General features: G+C 48.2%; 1 protein-coding gene across 12 annotated transcripts in view; it reads left to right on the top strand.

The window, feature by feature from the left end:
• The window catches only part of ABCC12 (ATP binding cassette subfamily C member 12), a 72230-nt gene that overhangs the window by 42925 nt on the left and 11447 nt on the right, over nucleotides 1-17858 (top strand). For 10 of the 12 annotated variants that reach the window (XR_001898151.3, XR_641428.4, XR_002519216.2 and 7 more), the window contains 9 exons: nucleotides 596-730; nucleotides 844-919; nucleotides 999-1070; nucleotides 3991-4080; nucleotides 5024-5127; nucleotides 7121-7318; nucleotides 8088-8314; nucleotides 11316-11453; nucleotides 15378-15564. Coding sequence is in view for 6 of the 12 variants with exons in the window: in XM_021931928.2 (XP_021787620.2) it covers nucleotides 596-730; nucleotides 844-919; nucleotides 999-1070; nucleotides 3991-4080; nucleotides 5024-5127; nucleotides 7121-7318; nucleotides 8088-8314; nucleotides 11316-11453; nucleotides 15378-15564 (1227 nt within the window). In the remaining 6 variants the exon portion in view is untranslated. Of the gene's footprint in view, nucleotides 1-595; nucleotides 731-843; nucleotides 929-998; nucleotides 1071-3990; nucleotides 4081-5023; nucleotides 5128-7120; nucleotides 7319-8087; nucleotides 8315-11315; nucleotides 11454-15377; nucleotides 15565-17858 lie in introns of all 12 variants that reach the window. The other 2 variants (XM_009196380.4, XM_009196381.4) reach the window with 2 other exon arrangements.

The following is a 17858-nucleotide window of genomic DNA, read 5'->3' on the forward strand; positions in this document are numbered from 1 at the left end:
TTCTCCTGCCTCAACCTCCTGAGTAGCTGGATTATAGGTGCACACCACCACACCTGGCTAATTTTTATATTTTTACTAAAGATTAGGTTTCACCATGTTGGCCAAGTGGGTCTCGAACTCCTGACCTCAGGTGATCCATTGGCCTCAGCCTCCCAAAGTGCCGGGATTACAGGCGTGAGCCACTGCACGCAGCCATGATCAGATTTCTTAGGAAGGCAGCTCATTTAAGGAGCAGTAGCAAAGGAAGATTCAGTGTGCTTCACTGTGACAGCCAAAGGCTGGCGTTTTTTGGACTCATGAGACCTGTGGGTACTAGATGAATGGTTCTCTGCTAGGGGCCAACCTGCCCCCAGGAGGCACTTGGCAACGTCCGGAGACATCATTGCTGGTCACACCTCTGGGATGGGGTGCTACCGACATCTAGTGGGTAGAGGCCAGGGAGGCTGGTAAATATCCTACAACACACAGGACAGCCCCCTCAAACAAAGAATGATCTGGCCCCTAAAGTCAACCGTGCTAACTAAGGTTGGAGAGGAGTTTGGCATGGGCTCTCCTTTCCAGGCAGAAGTTCATTGTCGATCACTTACCTCTGCAGTTCTTAGAGTCTTGTGATGAAGTTATTTTATTAGAAGATGGAGAGATTTGTGAAAAGGGAACCCACAAGGAGCTAATGGAGGAGAGAGGGCACTATGCAAAACTGATTCACAACCTGCGAGGATTGCAGTTCAAGGTAACTCACACCTGGGCAGGTGTGGGAGCAACTGGGGAGGAATCCCTCGGGATTTCCTGCCTGGGAGACGTCCTGTCACTTAGCTTTCAGAAGGAATTCCATTTTGTCTCCAGGATCCTGAACACCTTTACAATGCAGCAATGGTGGAAGCCTTCAAGGAGAGCCCCGCTGAGAGACAGGAAGATGCTGGTATAATCGGTTAGAATCCCATCCCTCTTATTGTCCTTGGCTTGAATGGACACAGATCTCTCTTTATTTCTCACCCTAGTTTTGGCTCCAGGAAATGAGAAAGATGAAGGAAAAGAATCCGAAACAGGCTCAGAATTTGTAGACACAAAAGGTATTTACCACTCATCCCCTTGGTCACATACACTTAAGGATGTATTGGGCATCTACCGTTTGGGATACACACAGTGTAGACACTGCGCATGTCATTTTGCGCAGCCAGAATTGGATGGTCTAGGGTACTGTGTGCCTTGGGGTTCCACTGCCTAAGTCCAAATTTTGGTTCCACCACTTACTAGTTTTGTGACCTTGAGCAAGATACTTGGCCACTCTGAACCTTAGCTTCCTAATCCATAAAATGAGGAAGTAGTACCAACCACAATTTCTGGTAAAGATTAAATGAGAAAATGAACATAAGTGATTCGCATAGTGCCTGACACACAGTGATGCTTAATAGTTATTATGAGCTGGAGAGATCAAAGTAATGCACGGGGATTCATCAGAGGCAAAGGCAGACACAAGAGCTGTTTCCCACTCTTTATGGGGAGCATTGAGAATGGATTATGAAGCAATGAAGAGATTGAGGTGGGATAAGGTTATTCATTCTTTCAACAAATAAAGGTTAAGCATTGACTGTGTGCCCAGTACTAAGCTGGGCTGGGGAGAGCAAGAAGAGATGCCCCGTGTTCTCAGGATCTTGTGGTCTGGCGGGGACACAGGCAGATGGGTATCTACGGGAAACCAGTAAGAGTAATGGGGAATTTGGGTGAGAGAAACCAACATGTCAGGGAGGGCTTCACAGAGGGGGTGGCCTTTGGACTGGTCCTTCAAGGTTGTATAGGAGTTTGCTGGGGAAACTGCAGTGAGAAGGTGGGAGAGGGTAGAGGGCTTGAGGTTGAGGGCAGGAGGTGATTCCAGGGAGGTGGGGAGACAAGATGTGGAAGATGAGCCTGGTGGGGGCCAGCTGGTCAGGCCACCTCTTCTCCTCCGTAGACACCCTGCCTTCATTCACTCCACATCCCTAGAGCACCTACTCTGTCCCTTGCCCCATGCTGGACACAGAGAGGGCTGGGGTCAATAGTCCTCAAAGTATACACAGCAAGGTGGCTTTCCAAGTTAGAGTTCTGTTTCTCAATAATGCATAGCCGAAAAAACAAACAAACAAAAAAACTTAGCACATTTCATCAAATTTAAGATGCTATCCATTTTTTAAGGCTACCACCATTTTACCTACCACTTGGAAAGAAAAAAAAAAATCTCTGCTAATTAAATGATATGACATACTAGCAAATGGAAGGCACATCCAGATTCCAGAGATGTTACAATGTGGGGGAAAGAAGTGAGCCTTGGAATCGATGAGATCTGGCATCCTCAATGGTGCTTGTGACAAATGCATGCACGTTTGGAAAGGCAACATAGTTTTGCAGTTCCAGAGGCTTCCAGGGCTGAAGTACCCAGATATCTCTTCTGTGATTTTTGGAGAAACCTCCAGGCTGGCCGGGATTTGGGGTCCCGTGGAGAGAATAATCTCTGTTCCTCACTTCCTCATCACTCACCCCTCTCTGGAAAGGAAAGTGTAATCGTGAAATTTCATGCTGGAGAGAGACGCAGTCCTCAAGGATAAACAACTGGGTTGTCAAGGGCTGTGAAAGGTGGAGGAAGGGAAGACTCGTGAACTCGTTAAAGACAACACTGCCCACCTGCCTGGCATCACAGCGTCTTCTAAGGCACAGCTGAGGCAAACAGAGCATCAGTGGCACTCCTGCCCTGGCCTGCAGGCTGCGAGGTGATGTGACCAGTCCCTTTTGTGCTTCCGGATGCCGTTCATTAGACTCTGCCCACACGCTGAGGCGTCTCCCTCATTTTGCAGTTTCGAGGGAGACACAATAGGCTAAAGTCAGGCTGAACATTTTCAAAGGCGCTCCAGGTTCCCAGGCAGCGAGTGTAATGGTGGCTCTATTCAGCAAGGTGCCTTTGAGGCGTGAAAGCTTTTCCTGTTGGGCCAGGGTGCACAGAATCTGTACGTGGGGTGCCCCCTCTTCTAACTCTATTTATCTCTGTTTATAAAAGCCAAGTATGGTGTATAATTCTGCTTTGGAGTTGACGTTTTCACGCTTCTCTGTGGAGGAGCAGAAGAGACATGCATTCAGTACTGGCTGCTGGGAGCTGCTTTGTCCAGCATCCCTTTTCCTCCAAAATGTTGTTTCCATGAGAACTTGACAGTCATTTTCCCTTCCCCTTGGGGAATGGAAGAACGTGGGACAGACATTGAGGGAATCAGGTGTCCGTGCAGCAGCCAACCTAGGAGTATACGCTGGTTTTCTTCTGCATGGCGTGAGCTCTGAGAACACAGGACCTGCCTCTTTCTTGCTTACTCTGTAGCAGATGACAAGGGTGCCCTTACCACTTCAGCACCCCTAGCCCCCCCCAAATGCCACCTCTGCATTCCTTTGCCTGGGGGCTTTCTAGGAGTTGCCAGCTACATGTCAAGCTGGAAGTGCAGGAATTAACACCCCCACCCAGGGAGTGGCCTTCACCCTATGGCCAATAGGAATCGGTATAGAAAAATCCCAGATCCCTCTCATCACGTGGAAAAGCCCTGAGTGTGTGTCTACACTGGTTCTGAGATTTCTTCACATGGGATGAAGCCCCAGTGGCCCATAGTGGTTGCCAGCTTGGTGACATGACTTATTCCCTTTAGCTCCCAAATAAACCTCATATTCATAGTCTCTTCTTGGGTGCTGCTTCTAGGAGAAATAGACCAAGACAACCCTTGCATCCCCCGGACTGAGCATATAGTAGGTGCTTAATAAATATTTCTCAAGAGACTAGAAGCTTACTTCACAGGGCTGTACTGAGGACCAGGTAGCACAAAATGAGCAAAAGTGTGTTGGAAATTTGAGAGCATGGGACGAGTGGAAGGATGTGTCACAGCCCCCTTAGCTGTGCTGTGGAGTTCACAGAGGGGCTGTGCCTGGCTCGCTGGGCCCCTGCCCCAGTGGTGAGAGACGTGGCACTTGTGTTTGTCTCCACAGTTCCTGAGCACCAGCTCATCCAGACTGAGTCCCCCCAAGAAGGAACTGTGACCTGGAAAACATATCACACGTACATTAAGGCTTCTGGAGGTTCAGTATAAAACAACGAGTTTCTTGATTTAATTTGCATTTTTAAAAAATCCTGTCTTAAACTGTTGGGTTCACATTTTATGATTTCTTTAACAATTACTCTCTTTATGGGAGGGCCATTTATCAATGCTTTTATTTTTTCCCCTCCTAAAAACTAACATGTGATAATACAGCCTTTTAAATGGAATCATTCTTCATCTCCACTAAAGCTGCCAGACTCTCTTTTATTGGAGTGGAGTGAGCAGCAGCATGACCCGTACCCTTGCACTCCAGTCGCTCTGTACAGCAGTGGCCAGTCCATTGCCGGCCTTCCATACAAGGTTTTCCTTGGTTTCTTGTTCTTTCTTTCCTTTTTTTTTTTGAAGTGGAGTCTTGCTCTGTCATCCAGGCTGGAGTGCAATGGTGCAATCTTGGCTGACTGCAACCTCCAACCTCCGCCTCGCAGGTTCAAGCAATTCTCCTGCCTCAGCCTCCCAAGTAGCTGGGATTACAGGTGCCCGCCACCATGCCTGGCTAATTTTTGTATTTTTAGTAGAGACAAGGTTTCACCATGTTGGCCAGGTTAGTCTCGAACTCCTGACCTCAGGTGATCCACCTGCCTCAGCTTCCCAAAGTGCTGGGATACAGACGTGAGCCACCATGCCCGGCCTTCCTTGGCTTGTTTTTAAAGAATACTGAGTCACTGTTATTGAAGTGCACATTGGTGGTTTTTCCAATATGTTCACTGTTTGGACCCATTTTCCAACCAGGTAGAACAGATGTCCCCATTGCTCAGGGCCCCAACACTCAGATATGCCACATCAGTCTAGCAGGTGGTTTTCAGGTATGCGGATCCTTTTCCTGCAGGTTTTGAATTTCCCATCAGGGTTGGGACCTGAGGAAGGTCAGCCCCTGCCACATGCTCACGTCTGCAGCCCCTTGGGCCTCTCCCCTCCTCTTGCAGGGTACCTCCTTTCTCTCTTCACTGTGTTCCTCTTCCTCCTGATGATTGGCAGCTCTGCCTTCAGCAACTGGTGGCTGGGTCTCTGGTTGGACAAGGGCTCACGGGTGAGTTTCCCTTTGGCATTGGAAGATACCGAGTCTGTGTCTTGGAGTAAAACACTGCTGCCAGAGCATCTGACTGTCCCTGCCACCATGCCATGAGCCCACATGCATCCCCCTGCCCTTTTCAAGAAGTGGAGGTCAGATGCTTACACCACAGGACCCAAGCCCCTGGAATCCCCTTTGGTTTTTCAAGACAAGCAGGGTATAGACACCACTTTCAGATTTTAAAGGGTTGACTAAAGAAGACGTGTGCCCCAGCTTGTCTGGAATCAGGCATGTACAAGATTGGGTCAGTTTCACAGTCTCTCTTGTAAGTTTCCCCCAGGAAAGCCTAACACGGATTTGTGTCTTCCTAAAGAGAAATTGGCATCTTGTTACGGATACTGCCCAGTGCCAGAAGGTCCCACATGTCTCTGCTCCCCAAAGTCGTCTCTGCATGAACAGGACGGGCAAGCATCAGATTCAGGCTCTGCAAATGCCATGGAGCCACGGGGGACCCTTCTCTGCAGGGCCCTTCCTGGGAAGAACTGATGTGTTGACTCTCTCTCGAGCTTGCTGGGAGCTCTCCCAGCTTTTGGCCAATGGTCTCAAAGCTTTCCTGGAGCCCTGGGGAGTGCTGTGGGGTCACTGGCCCATCCTCCAAGATTACATTTGGTACAGCTCTGTTGCTATGACAACCAAAGGGAGGTGGCACTGGGGAGACAGGGGCAGGGGAGAGGCTGCCGGGCACAGCTTTCCAAAGCTAGTCCCAAGGGGAGAGGCTGATGGGTGGCCTGCTCTGTGCAGAAATAGAGAGCCATCTCCGGAATAGACAGATTCTCCCAGATGCCCCCTCACTCACGAAGAGCTGTGTCCTTGGAGGGCCTGAGGTTTAGGATCAGGGTGTAGCCTTCTCACAGGCTTGGTGCTTCCCCAGGAGTCCCACTGCTGTTGGCTGATTAAGCATGCAGCCATGGTGGCTGAACCATGTGTTTGCCCCTGGTGCCCCGGACACTGTGTGTTTGCCCCTGCCCCTACTCTCCCAGACATGCAGCCATGGTGGTTGAACCATGTGTTTGGCCCTTGTGCCTTGGCACAATCAAAGGCACAGGAGTGTCTCCTCTTCAGGCTGGGCCGTCTATCCCTCAACTCCGCAGAGATAATTTTGCTTTCAACGATGTTCATCCATTAGCCACCTCTGGTTTACATTTCCACTGTGACTGTAATCAGCAAAATGGCATTTAGAAGAAAGATACTTGTTTGCTCCCCAAGGGCAGTCTTGACTTTTAGCACACAGCCCAGAGAAAAATGAAACTGCCAATTTCTCAGGGCGAGGAGATGCCGTCTCCCCATAAGTGCTGGCAAAATTGTGTGTTTTTGCTGGGCAGGACAGAGCCACAGATTCTTTGAATCCTCTGAGAGCCACTTGTATTCACTGGGCACCCTCTTCCCCACCAAAGATCCCAGGGCAGTACCCTAGCACCTTCTCAGTTACCCCTTGGGAAAAAGAAAGCGAAGGGACTGTGGAGCTGGCCCGTCATACAGAGAAGCCCCTGAGTCACCCCGAAGGCCTGGTGGCTGCTGCCACACAGCTCAGCATGCTGGAAGTCAGTTCCTGATCCTCTGCCTGAGGGTTACTCCTCCAGCCTTGTAGAATTCTGATTCCCCATTTGCCTCTCTGATCTTCCCAGCCCAGCATTGCTTCTGGTGTCCCGAGGTGCTGTGAGCTTCGGGGATGGCTGCCCGGTGCCCACCTCGTTTCTCTGCTTCGTTTTTCCCACTGACTGTGCTGAGCTCACAGTCAGGTGCCCCTTGGGGTCATGAGTGCCAGCAGGAGGAATCCCGCAAAGCTCAGAGGCCCCAGAAGGGAACAGATTAGATTGTACCCACCTGATTCATTCAAAACACTCATGTCCTTGTTCTTAGTTTCTTCTCTCTGGAAAGATTATCCAGAAAATTCCTGTTCTTCTGGCAGGAATTTATCAATTCTTGGTGCTTCTCTTGTTTTTCTCCGAAGATGACCTGTGGGCCCCAGGGCAACAGGACCAGGTGTGAGGTCGGCGCGGTGCTGGCAGACATCGGTCAGCATGTGTACCAGTGGGTGTACGCTGCAAGCATGGTGTCCGTGCTGGTGTTTGGTGTCACCAAAGGCTTCGTCTTCACCAAGACCACACTGATGGCATCCTCCTGTCTGCATGACATGGTGTTTAATAAGGTATGGCCACAAGCGTTGCAGGTGTACCCAGTTATTCAGTCAACAAGGTATATGGAGCACCTGCTGTGTGCCAGGCATGGTGCTGGGCTCTGGGGACAGCCAGAGCCCTCATAGAGCTTGCAGTCTAGTCTGGGAAGAGTCTCCCAAATAGCTGATTACCAACTAAAGGTAGATTCCAGGGAGCTGTGGGGGTGGATCATCAGCCCTGAGGCTGGGCCGGGGGGTGGAGGTAGGGGAGGCCACTCCACGGCAGAGAAGTGCAGGCCAAGAAAGCAGCTCCTGCTCCAAAGAGCCCTGAGTGCGACACGGGCCTCAAGAGATCCTTCCAGCCCCCTCCGCATTCCACTGCCATGGTGGGCAGCAGCCAGGGGCTGGGAGGGCCCTGGCTGGAGCATATGGTTGGGGCCCACACTTCGGAGGTAAAGAGACAAAGTGAAACTTGGCTTTTTATTGCCATGGGGCACAAAATTCCTTCCTCTGACAAAGGCATCAGACTCTCCTGTCTCAGGCTGCATCCCAGATTTGGAGGGGAAGCCTGACCTATAGGGGGTCTCTCGGGGCCTCCGCACAGAGACTGAATCCCCACATTCACATTCATTCACGGTGGCTGCAAGAAGGGGGTGCATCCTCCCTTTCCCAAGATCACCTGACACACTGTGCTGTGCCCTGGAAAAAAGGTCAGGCCCTGTGCTCACAATTTCACCCCCAGCAGAGCGGCAGGGTTTACTGAGCACCCACCTCGACTCTGACTCTCTACTGTTCTCCACAGATCTTAAAGAGCCCAATGAGCTTCTTTGACACGACTCCCACTGGCAGGCTAATGAACCGTTTTTCCAAGGATATGGATGAGCTGGATGTGAGGCTGCCGTTTCACGCAGAGAACTTTCTGCAGCAGTTCTTTATGGTGGTATTTATTCTCGTGATCTTGGCTGCTGTGTTTCCTGCTGTCCTTTTAGTCGTGGCCGGCCTTGCTGTAGGCTTCTTCATTCTCTTACGGTAGGCCCATGTGCTATTTACACAAGAAAACAACACACACACACACACACTGACTGGGTATCACGTGATATTGAGCATTGAGTGCTTGCTGTCTTCACTGATGGTCTACCACTGATTTTTTGTACTTAGTAAATGCCAGGTGCTAAGTGCTTTGCATACATCTGGCATTTTAGCCTCAGAGCAACCCTGAGAGGTGGAAGTTATTGAAAGATTAAGGCATTGGTCCCAGGCCAAGAAACTAGTAACCATGATTGCCACCTCTCTGCTGATATGTTCCTAACCATGGGGCTCTACCGTTGCTGCTCTGAGCTTTGAGAAATAACCCCCACCCTAACCATGGGTGTGTTTAGAGAAAGGCCTTAGGCAACTTTGCACGTTGTGGGGGCAGGGGTTCCCACTGCAGCTGTGCACACCCACCCTGGGGGAAAGCAGGAGGACAGCCATGATCCCAGCCTCCTAGGACACCCGCCCTGCTCCCCGCTCTTCCTGGGGTGAGCTGGGGTTCCCAGCAGGTAGCATGGTGGGTATTGGGTGAGGGCAAAGGGTTGCAAATCAGAGAAATTCGCATTAGAGCCCCAGCTCTGCCACAACCAGCTGAAGGACCTTGGAGAAGTCAGAGAGATGCTGCACACCTCAGTTTCCTCTCTCCCTAAAGGTAATCATTGAAATATATGCCTCACCTGTTTCAGAGGGCTTGCGAGGATCAGGGAAACTACACAACCAATGGCTTGTTGGTTAAAAAGGGAATAAGCTGTTAGGCAAGAGTTTCCATAAAAATCAATAACTAAAAATAATCATTTATCATGATCCTAGACGTGCCCAGCCAGTGGGATAGTTATTGCAGATCTGAAAGAGAATTCCCCAAATTATAAAATATTCAGCCCACAAACCCTGGACTTGCTTTCACCTGTGCACAGGGTTGTTGGTTTTCACACTCAGATGCTGGTTTTAGAAATAATTGCTGTGGTCACAATGTGGAGGGTGAATGGAGCTACAGAAAGGTCAGGGCAGACCATAGGGTGGGAGTCCCTTGAAATCTACAGTCTGTGTGAGAGAATTAATGAGGACCAGAGGTAGGCAGCAGCAGTGGGAACAGAAGAGAGATGTGGATTTGAGAGTCATTTCCATGGTAGTGTCATCAGGGTTTCACTTCCCACCTCTGGTGGAATTTTGGGTGTTGGGGGATGGGAGAAGCAATGAATGATTTCAAGGTGAAGAGCAACCTGAAGACAGATACGGGTGATGCAGGACGAGAAGCGGTTTGGGTAATAAGAATACGAATTTAGTTTCGGATGCTTCAGTTCTGTTCAACAAGTCTGCTGATGGTGTCCATGGACAGTGGCAAATGCGGATGTAGGAATGTGCTGGCGCAGGAGAGCTGGACTCTGTGCAGGGGCAGGTGTGGCTCTGGGAGCTGACACCGTGCCCTAGGGAGCTGGGAGAGCTGGACTCTTGCTGCTGTCTTTCACTGTTCCCGCGGTGACCCTGAGGAAGCGAAATTGTCACCGGTGGAGTGTGTCCAGGTTCTTGACGTCCTGAGCAAAGAATTGGACAAAACGCATAAAGCAAGGAAAGAAGGAAGCAACAAAAACAAAAATGAAAGTACACTCCCACAGGGTGAGAGCAAGCCGAGCATACGGGCTCGAAGGTCAGTTACAGCATTTTCTGGGGTTTAAATACCCTCTAGAGGTTTCCCATTGGCCACTTGGTGTACGCCCCATGCAAATGAAGTAGTGGCCCATGATCAGTATGATTGGTTGCAGAAAGCGACCAATCAGAGGCTGAAGTGAAGTTACAAAGTTACTCCTATACAAATGAAGACTTGGTCTGCCACCAGCCTGATTGGTTGTGGGAGGGGACTCATCAAAGGTACATCTGTCACCCAGAAAAAGGCAGGGGCAGGTGTGCAAGGGGAGTAGCCTTTGAGACTTTTGTTATGTAGGCGGGGAAAGTTGGGGTTTTCCTTTCGATTTAGTTCTAGGAAGTCAGTGTGAATTGGCCTTAGATTCCCTGCCTCCAGACCCCATTCTGCCTCCAAATGAAATGGTCCGAGTCTCCAAACTCAAGGGGGTTTATTGTGATGACCAAATACAAATAATTTCTGAGAGTCATTTACAGGATAAAAGCAACTCCTGAATGTCATTCTTACAGTGGATTCTTTGGGCTCATGTTCCTTTTTGTCATTCCTGTGTTTGATCATTGCTCCTGTCTGTCCTCCTGTTTATGCAGTTGATTTACTTAGTAAAAGCTCTTTCTCTGCTCTGTACTCACCCTTCTAGCTATAAAGACTGGACAGACCAGAGCTCATCCTGCTTGAATTATCCAAGTGTTTCCAACCAACTCACTTTAGCTCTGCACTAATGAGGCTTCCCTCCTCGCTGCCCTGGGTTTGTTTTAGCTGAGAGTCTGGAGGTTTGATTGTCTTCTCTCTTGGGGGCCAGCCAGCTGCTGTACACACCCGAGGTCCCTGGTCTCCTGCTCACCAGGGCTCCTGGAGCTTCCACACGAAGGGGAGCTGCATCCCGTGGGGATTTGGTTTTAAAGTCAGCTATAATGATGTTCATTCAAAATTACCTTTAGAAGGCCACATGTTGGCAGTTGACACACTGGGTTTTCTTCCAGAGTTAGAACAGATCACTTTTTCTCTGGCTGGGCACTAAAAAGTGGTTGGCTGATACTTAGGGGCTGCGCTGTATGAGAAATTTTGGTTTTGGAAGACTAGAATCACGCCTTGTGGAGCAAGACTTTCCTGATATGAGAAACACTTAGCACTGTGGCCAAATGAAGGTGCGGCTGACTCATGGTTCTCACGCCCCCGCCATTCCCACACCTGGGGCAGGCATCGCTGCAGAATGGCAGGCCTGCTCTTCATCCCCAGTTAGACGGCACCGTCTCTGACTTAAGCACTGTGCTGAGTGCCTAGTTGGCTCTGTATGTGTGAGGGCAAGCCTGATGAGACCTCACTTTGTGGCCCACTTGGCCCCTTTCAATTTTCTTCCAGCATTTTCCACAGAGGAGTCCAGGAGCTCAAGAAGGTGGAGAATGTCAGCCGGTCACCCTGGTTCTCCCACATCACCTCTTCCATGCAGGGCCTGGGCATCATTCATGCCTATGGCAAGAAGGAGAACTGCATCACCCAGTGAGTCCCACGTGGGGCCCTGCCCCAGGCCCCCATGCTTCATGCCTGACTCCGATGGGGAGGGCACAGGAGGAGGGAAGTCTGGGCTGCTGGGGACCGATTGTAGACAAACAGCTGGAAGAATCAGGAGGAGTCCTTGAAGACACTTGGCCTCACAGCCTCTCTTCCAGCATATGGGGCCCCAGAAAATGTGAATGAGGGGAGCTTGTTCAATGGCAACCTTATTTGTTCTATTTTTCATTCTAAAAGTAAAAATGTGTTTGATTCAGGAAGATAGGGCAAAACAGGAAAAAGAAGAAAGAAAATCACTTATAGCACCCCACAAACCCAAACATATTAATTTTTTTCACATGTTTCCTTCTAGTTTTTTTCTTTTTTTCTCTTCATGGAGTCTTCTTTTTCTTAAGTATTTATAATCATTTCTTAAATTTATTTAACAATTTAAAATAGCCTGTTTCATGTTATTACATGTTTCTTATAAAAATAATTTCTAAAGGCCACCTTTCATTTCACTTAGCATTTTCTTCCTTTTAAAATATGAGGACTATGTTAGTAAATCTCTCTGGCATCTTCCAGCTTCACACTTCTAAAATATGACATAAAATGTATAAATCAGACTGGGCACGGTGGCTCACGCCTGTAATCCCAGCACTTTGGGAGGCCAAGGCAGGTGGATCATGTGAGGTCAGGAGTTTGAGACCAGCCTGGCCAACATGGCGAAACCCCATCTCTACTAAAAATACAAAAATTAGCTGGGTGTGGTGGTAGACACCTGTAATGTCAGCTACTCGGGAGGCTGAGGCAGGAGAATCGCTTAAACCTGGGAGCTGGAGGTTACAGTGAGCCGAGATTGTGCTACTGCACTCCAGCCTGAACGACAGAGTGAGACTCCACCTCAAAAAAAAAAAAAAAAAAAGGTATAAATCACAGTAGGCTCACTGCAGTAACAATAACCCAAAATCTTAGGGAGTTCACACAATGAATTTTTATTTTTCCTGATGTCACAATTTAGTGACAGTCCATGGGGCAACAGTAGGGGATTGTACTCCACACTCAGGCATAGTCTGTTTCCATCTGGGGCTCTTCCATCCCAAGGGCCCTGAGGTATTCTCTCGGATCATCTGTGTTGAGCCAGAAGACAAGGGGGCCAGGAAGGAAGACCCAGGGGGAATTTTATGGTCCAACCCTAGTAAAGCATCCCAAGATTTCTGCACATTCATTGGCCAGATTGGAGTCACATGGGCTCACCTAACTGCAAGGGAGACTGGGAAATGTAGTCCAGCTGTATCCAAAGGAGGAAAAGAAAATGGAGTTTGGTGAATCCATAGCAGCCTTTCCCACATAGATTTTCTATCTTTTCCTTCCTTAAAAAGCTAACACACCCTTCAGAGAGAAAGAATTAGATGTAGTTCTAAAGGGTGCGTTGAATGCATTCTAAGTTTGGAATTGCATTAAATTTATTTATTTATTTATTTTTATTTTTATTTTTTGAGACAGAGTCTCACTCTGTCACTCAGGCTGGAGTGCAACGGCACGATCTTGGCTCATTGCAACTTCCGTCTCCCAGGTTCAAGCGATTCTCTTGCCTCAGCCTCCCAAGTAGCTGGGGCCCTGCCAATTTTTGTATTTTTAGTAGAGACAGTGTTTCACTATGTTGGCCAGGCTGGTCTCGTACTCCTGACCTCAAGTGATCCACTCGCATTGGCCTCCGAAAGTGCTGGGATTACAGTGAGCCACTGCAACCGGCCCGGAATTGCATTACATTTAGAATTTCATTGAATTCTCTCTCACGCCCCCTCCATTTTACCACCCAGGATCTCAGAGTACACTTGACATCACATCTTGTCTTTAGTTCAGTCAGCACCTAGTCCTGACCCTAGTTTGACCTGAACATCGTTTTTCAAGAGTCCTGCCTCACACATAGACCCTTCCAAAGTCCTAGCCATGAGGAAAGCCCATGGAGCTGTTCGTCTACTCACCCACAACAAACACACATGCAAGCTTTGTCTTCCCACAGCTTCTCCTCCAAGATTTCTGAGAGAATCCTATAAGGAGCCAAGAATGACTGATGGGGGTTCCCTTCTTTTAATAGTTTCTTTCCAAAGGGCTTGGGTTTCTGACATGTATTGCTTTTGCCACCAGACAAAAATGCGACAGCTTAAAAAATGTAAAAAGGTCAGAGGTCAAATTCCAATTTGATCCCAGCTGGTGATTTTGTTTCTATGCAATCTAACCAACCACAGAGATAAGACCATAGGTGACTTCCAGGTCACAGAGGCTGTCAGTTGAATTTGTATGCTGTATAGCTGCATGATAGAAACAGCGCTGTGTTTCGAATAATATTTTGATTAAGCTCTGGGGAAAATAAGTTAGAGTTAAAACAGAGAGGAGGAGAGGGTGGTGGAGCCGAGGGTGGCTGGTCAGAGGGGCTTCCAGGCAGAACTTTGGGAGGCCTTCCAGGACGGCGTGGAGCAGCAGTGCCTGAGCCCATTCACGACTATGCCAGGGGAGGAATTCTACCTCCTTAGGCCTTTAAGCATGGAAAGGATTTCATTTTTCCCCCAATAGTTTCTACCAGCTGTTCTCAGGAAGCCCTTCCCCACTAGATCAGGGAAACCACAGTGGCAATTGAATCTGATGTCTCTTTTGGTTAATGGTCATCTCAGTGCGGTGAAAATTTCAATCTTGAATGTATTCAAGCCACAGGTCTCTTTCCCCCAGAGGCTTGGTGTGGCAAGGCTACGCTGTGTGTGTGTGTGTGTGTGTGTGTGTGCGTGCGCGTGCGCACGCGCGTGCATGTGTGTGTAATTGAGAAGCACCTGCTCTGTCCTTTTAAACACCCTCTTCCTTTTCTCCAGGCCTGGCTCTCTGATGCAGGGGAACTGGGGAGGGGACAGAAGGAAGAACACATTCTTGGGTGACTGGCACCTCTGGGCCATTCTCTCCTTTCTGCTACCCTTTCCTGCTGCTGCAGTGCACTGTGCAGATGTGGGACAGCAGCTTGGAGACCCCAGCAGGGCCAGAACCCCAGAAGTTCTGCCGGCATTGCTCGATTGGTAGGAGTCACTGGGTCTTCCTGTGAGTTCTGCCTGGAAGCCCTCACACTGCACTCCTCTGAGGCAGAGGCCCCTTTGCTCCATGCCAGGGACCACAGGCTCCAAGGTCATCTTCTGCTATCTCAGCCCTAGGAACTGAGGAGCTGATGAGATCTGCCTTCCATACATCTGGGGAATGCGGAACTCCAAGGGTGGGTCTTGCCCCCGTCCCCTGGCTGTGTCATCTCCCTGTCACTCCACTCTGTGCTTCTTCCCCCCTCTCCAAGACCTTTGGCTCCATGGACATGCAGCAGGGATGCAAGGTGTCAGCTTCCCCTCCTTGAAGAGGCTTCCAGCTTTATAAGCAATTGTCTTCAATCTTCTTTCTCTGATTCAGGGAGGGAAACCTGACATGTGCCCTCCCTTCCCTCCTCTACGGTCACAAACATTGACTTCCCTAAAGGTGACCTGCTTCACAACCCACGCCCACCCTTTCTATATATCAAGGGGGCCAACTGTCAGTTCCACAAAGCCTTTGAGGATGGCTGACTCCATGATAGGGATCCTTTGGAGTCAGAATGTGAAGCATTCAGCACCTCTTATTCTCAGCTGTAGGTTCTAGCTGCCAATTCTGGGAAAGACAGAAAGAGCCACTTAGCACCCTACTGTATTGCCACATGAGATTTCCCAAAATATGTGCAAATCAAAGATGTCTAGAGTGGCAGATTTTTAAGAGCATGAATATATGTTCATTTTTGTAAGAGTTTGCTATGTGAGAGTGCATTCCCTCAATTAAAAATTCCCTGGCCTCATTTCTCCAGTCACCCTAACCCTAAGTCTACAGAAGCACAACTCCATCTCCTGCTTTTTCTGATTTTCTTGACTGTAGGTTTAAGATGCTAAACGACGAAAACTCCAGTCACCTCCTCTACTTTAACTGTGCTCTCAGGTGGTTTGCGCTGAGAATGGATGTCCTCATGAACATCCTTACCTTCATTGTGGCCTTGTTGGTGACCCTGAGTTTCTCCTCCATCAGTACTTCATCCAAAGGCCTGTCATTGTCATACATCATCCAGGTAATGCCTGGTGCAAGGTTGGGCTTAGTCTGGAGGCTCCGGCTTATAATACATCAGGAAGGGTGCTTTTGGATGGACAGAACAAAAATCCCAACCCGAATGGGTTTAAACGAGAAAGGGAGCTTAGTGGCTCACATCATTAAAAAGTAGGATGGTTGTGTGGACTTCAGGCACAGTGGGATTATGGCTCTGAGCTTTGCCCATGCCCTGTGATCACTTTCCTCACAAGTGACCAGCAGCCTCTGGGGTCTACAGCAAAGAAGAAGCAGAAAGAAAGCATTTCCTGCCCTAGCCATGGAGGCAGGAGCCTGGAGCTTTACTCTTATTGGAGGAAAGCATTTCCTGGCCCAGCCATGGAGGCAAAAGCCTGGAGCTTTACTCTTATTGGATTAATTTAGGCATCCCAGAACTAATTAGTGGTTTGGTGGGATACAGATCATTGGTTAGGCTAGGGATGGAGTTACACCTGTTTCCAACTTTAAGTCACATAGCTACTCCACAGTGGAGGGAGTGAAATGAACGCCGGAGAGACAGTCATCATGTCGATGACAAATAATTACTGATTTATCTTTTTGGTTGCTTTTTTTTTTCTTTTGAATAACAATAATAGGTGAACATATGGCATTGATTGTGATTGGCTTCAGGCCCTGTCTTTTAACTAAATTAATTCATTTCCTCCCCACAACAACCTTCCAATACTGCCGTGATCCCCATTTTGCAGATGAAGAAACTGAGCCCCAGAAAGACTTGGCCTGAGATCATACAGCTGTCATGTGTGAGGGCCAGGATTTGAATGCAGGCCACCTGGACCTCATGTTTGTTTGAATCTTGTTATCTTTGGAAACTTTTTTGACATAGTCCTTATTCTTAGTGCTGTGAAACTCTGGAATCATGTATCTGAATGTGGGTCTTTATTCATGTGTTCTGTTTGATGCTGTGAGTTCTTTAAGATTAAAGTCAAATTTCTCATCAGCTTGGAAACATGTCTCCTTTTTCTCCTTCATTTTGACAATGTCCTCTTTTTCTTTGTTTTTTTTTTTTTTTTTTCTTACTGTATTCATGTCAGTTGAATATTGAATTTCTTGCATCAATTCTCTATGTTTCTTTTTCTTTTCTCTCAAAGTTTCCATGTTCTTGTCTTTTTATCTTGGGAATTTTCATTAGTTTTGCCATTCAGCTATTCCTTTGAATTTTAAATTTGGCAATCCTATATTCATATATTTAATTTCCAGAAGCTCTTATTCTCTGAGTTTTTAAAAGAATCACTTTTTACATGGATGCAGTGTATTTTTGAATCTCTCTGAGGATATTAATTAGTGTATTAGTTAGTTCTCACACTGCTGATAAAGACATACCTGAGACTGGGTCATTTATAAAGAAAAAGAGGTTTAATGGACTCACAGTTCCACGTGGCTGGGGAGGCCTCACAATCATGGTGAAAGGTGAAAGGCACGTCTTACATGGTGGCAGATAAGAGAGAATGAGAGCCAAGCACAAGGGGAAACCCCTCATAAAATCATCAGCTCTCATGAGACTTATTTACCACCATGAGAACAGTATGGGGGAAACTGCCACCACGATTCAATTATCTCCCAACCCACTGGGTCCCTCCCACAACACGTGGGAATTATGGGAGCTACAGTTCAAGATGATTTGGGTAGGGACAAAGCCAAACCATATCAATTAGAGTCTTTTTTCCCCTCCTAAACTCTCCTCCCTTCTTTGACTTGCATCTATTTCTTCCATAGGTAGTTTTTCTTTTTGTTTCTCTCATTCTTGCTCTTTCGTGCCATTGGTTTTGTCCGTCTGTCTCCTGACCCATTTGTATTTAACCTCGGGGAACTGGGTTGGGTTTTCAGAGTTTCCTCTGCCTTTGTTTCACCTTGCTAGGTGTCTCCTGATGGGAAATTTTATGACTACAGTAGGTGGGTGGTGGGGCTTTTCCATAGGCTGGCTTCACTTCAGGAAAGCAGCCAGGGAGCTGACTTTTAGGTACCCAAATGCAAGACTTAAAGAAGTTTTTATGTGGGGACTATTCTGAGAGCCCCATTTATCCCCAGGCAGTTAATTCAATTTCTTTAGAGAAAATCATGTGTATGTGTGTGTATCTGTGTGCACGTGTGCTCCCATGCCTAGGGAAAAAGGGTCCAACTAACTCTGGTTAGGAGAAAGAAGAGGGGAAGAGGAGTGAGTGAACCAGACGGGAGTGGTTGTCTATATAGAGAGCCTATCAGCCAGCCTCTTTGTGGGCCCCCTTCTCATACCTGGAGCCTCCCTGGGTTCTGCTCTTTAAA

The sequence above is a fragment of the Papio anubis genome, chromosome 18, assembly GCF_008728515.1.
Source record: "Papio anubis isolate 15944 chromosome 18, Panubis1.0, whole genome shotgun sequence".
NCBI classification, from domain to species: Eukaryota; Metazoa; Chordata; class Mammalia; order Primates; family Cercopithecidae; genus Papio; species Papio anubis.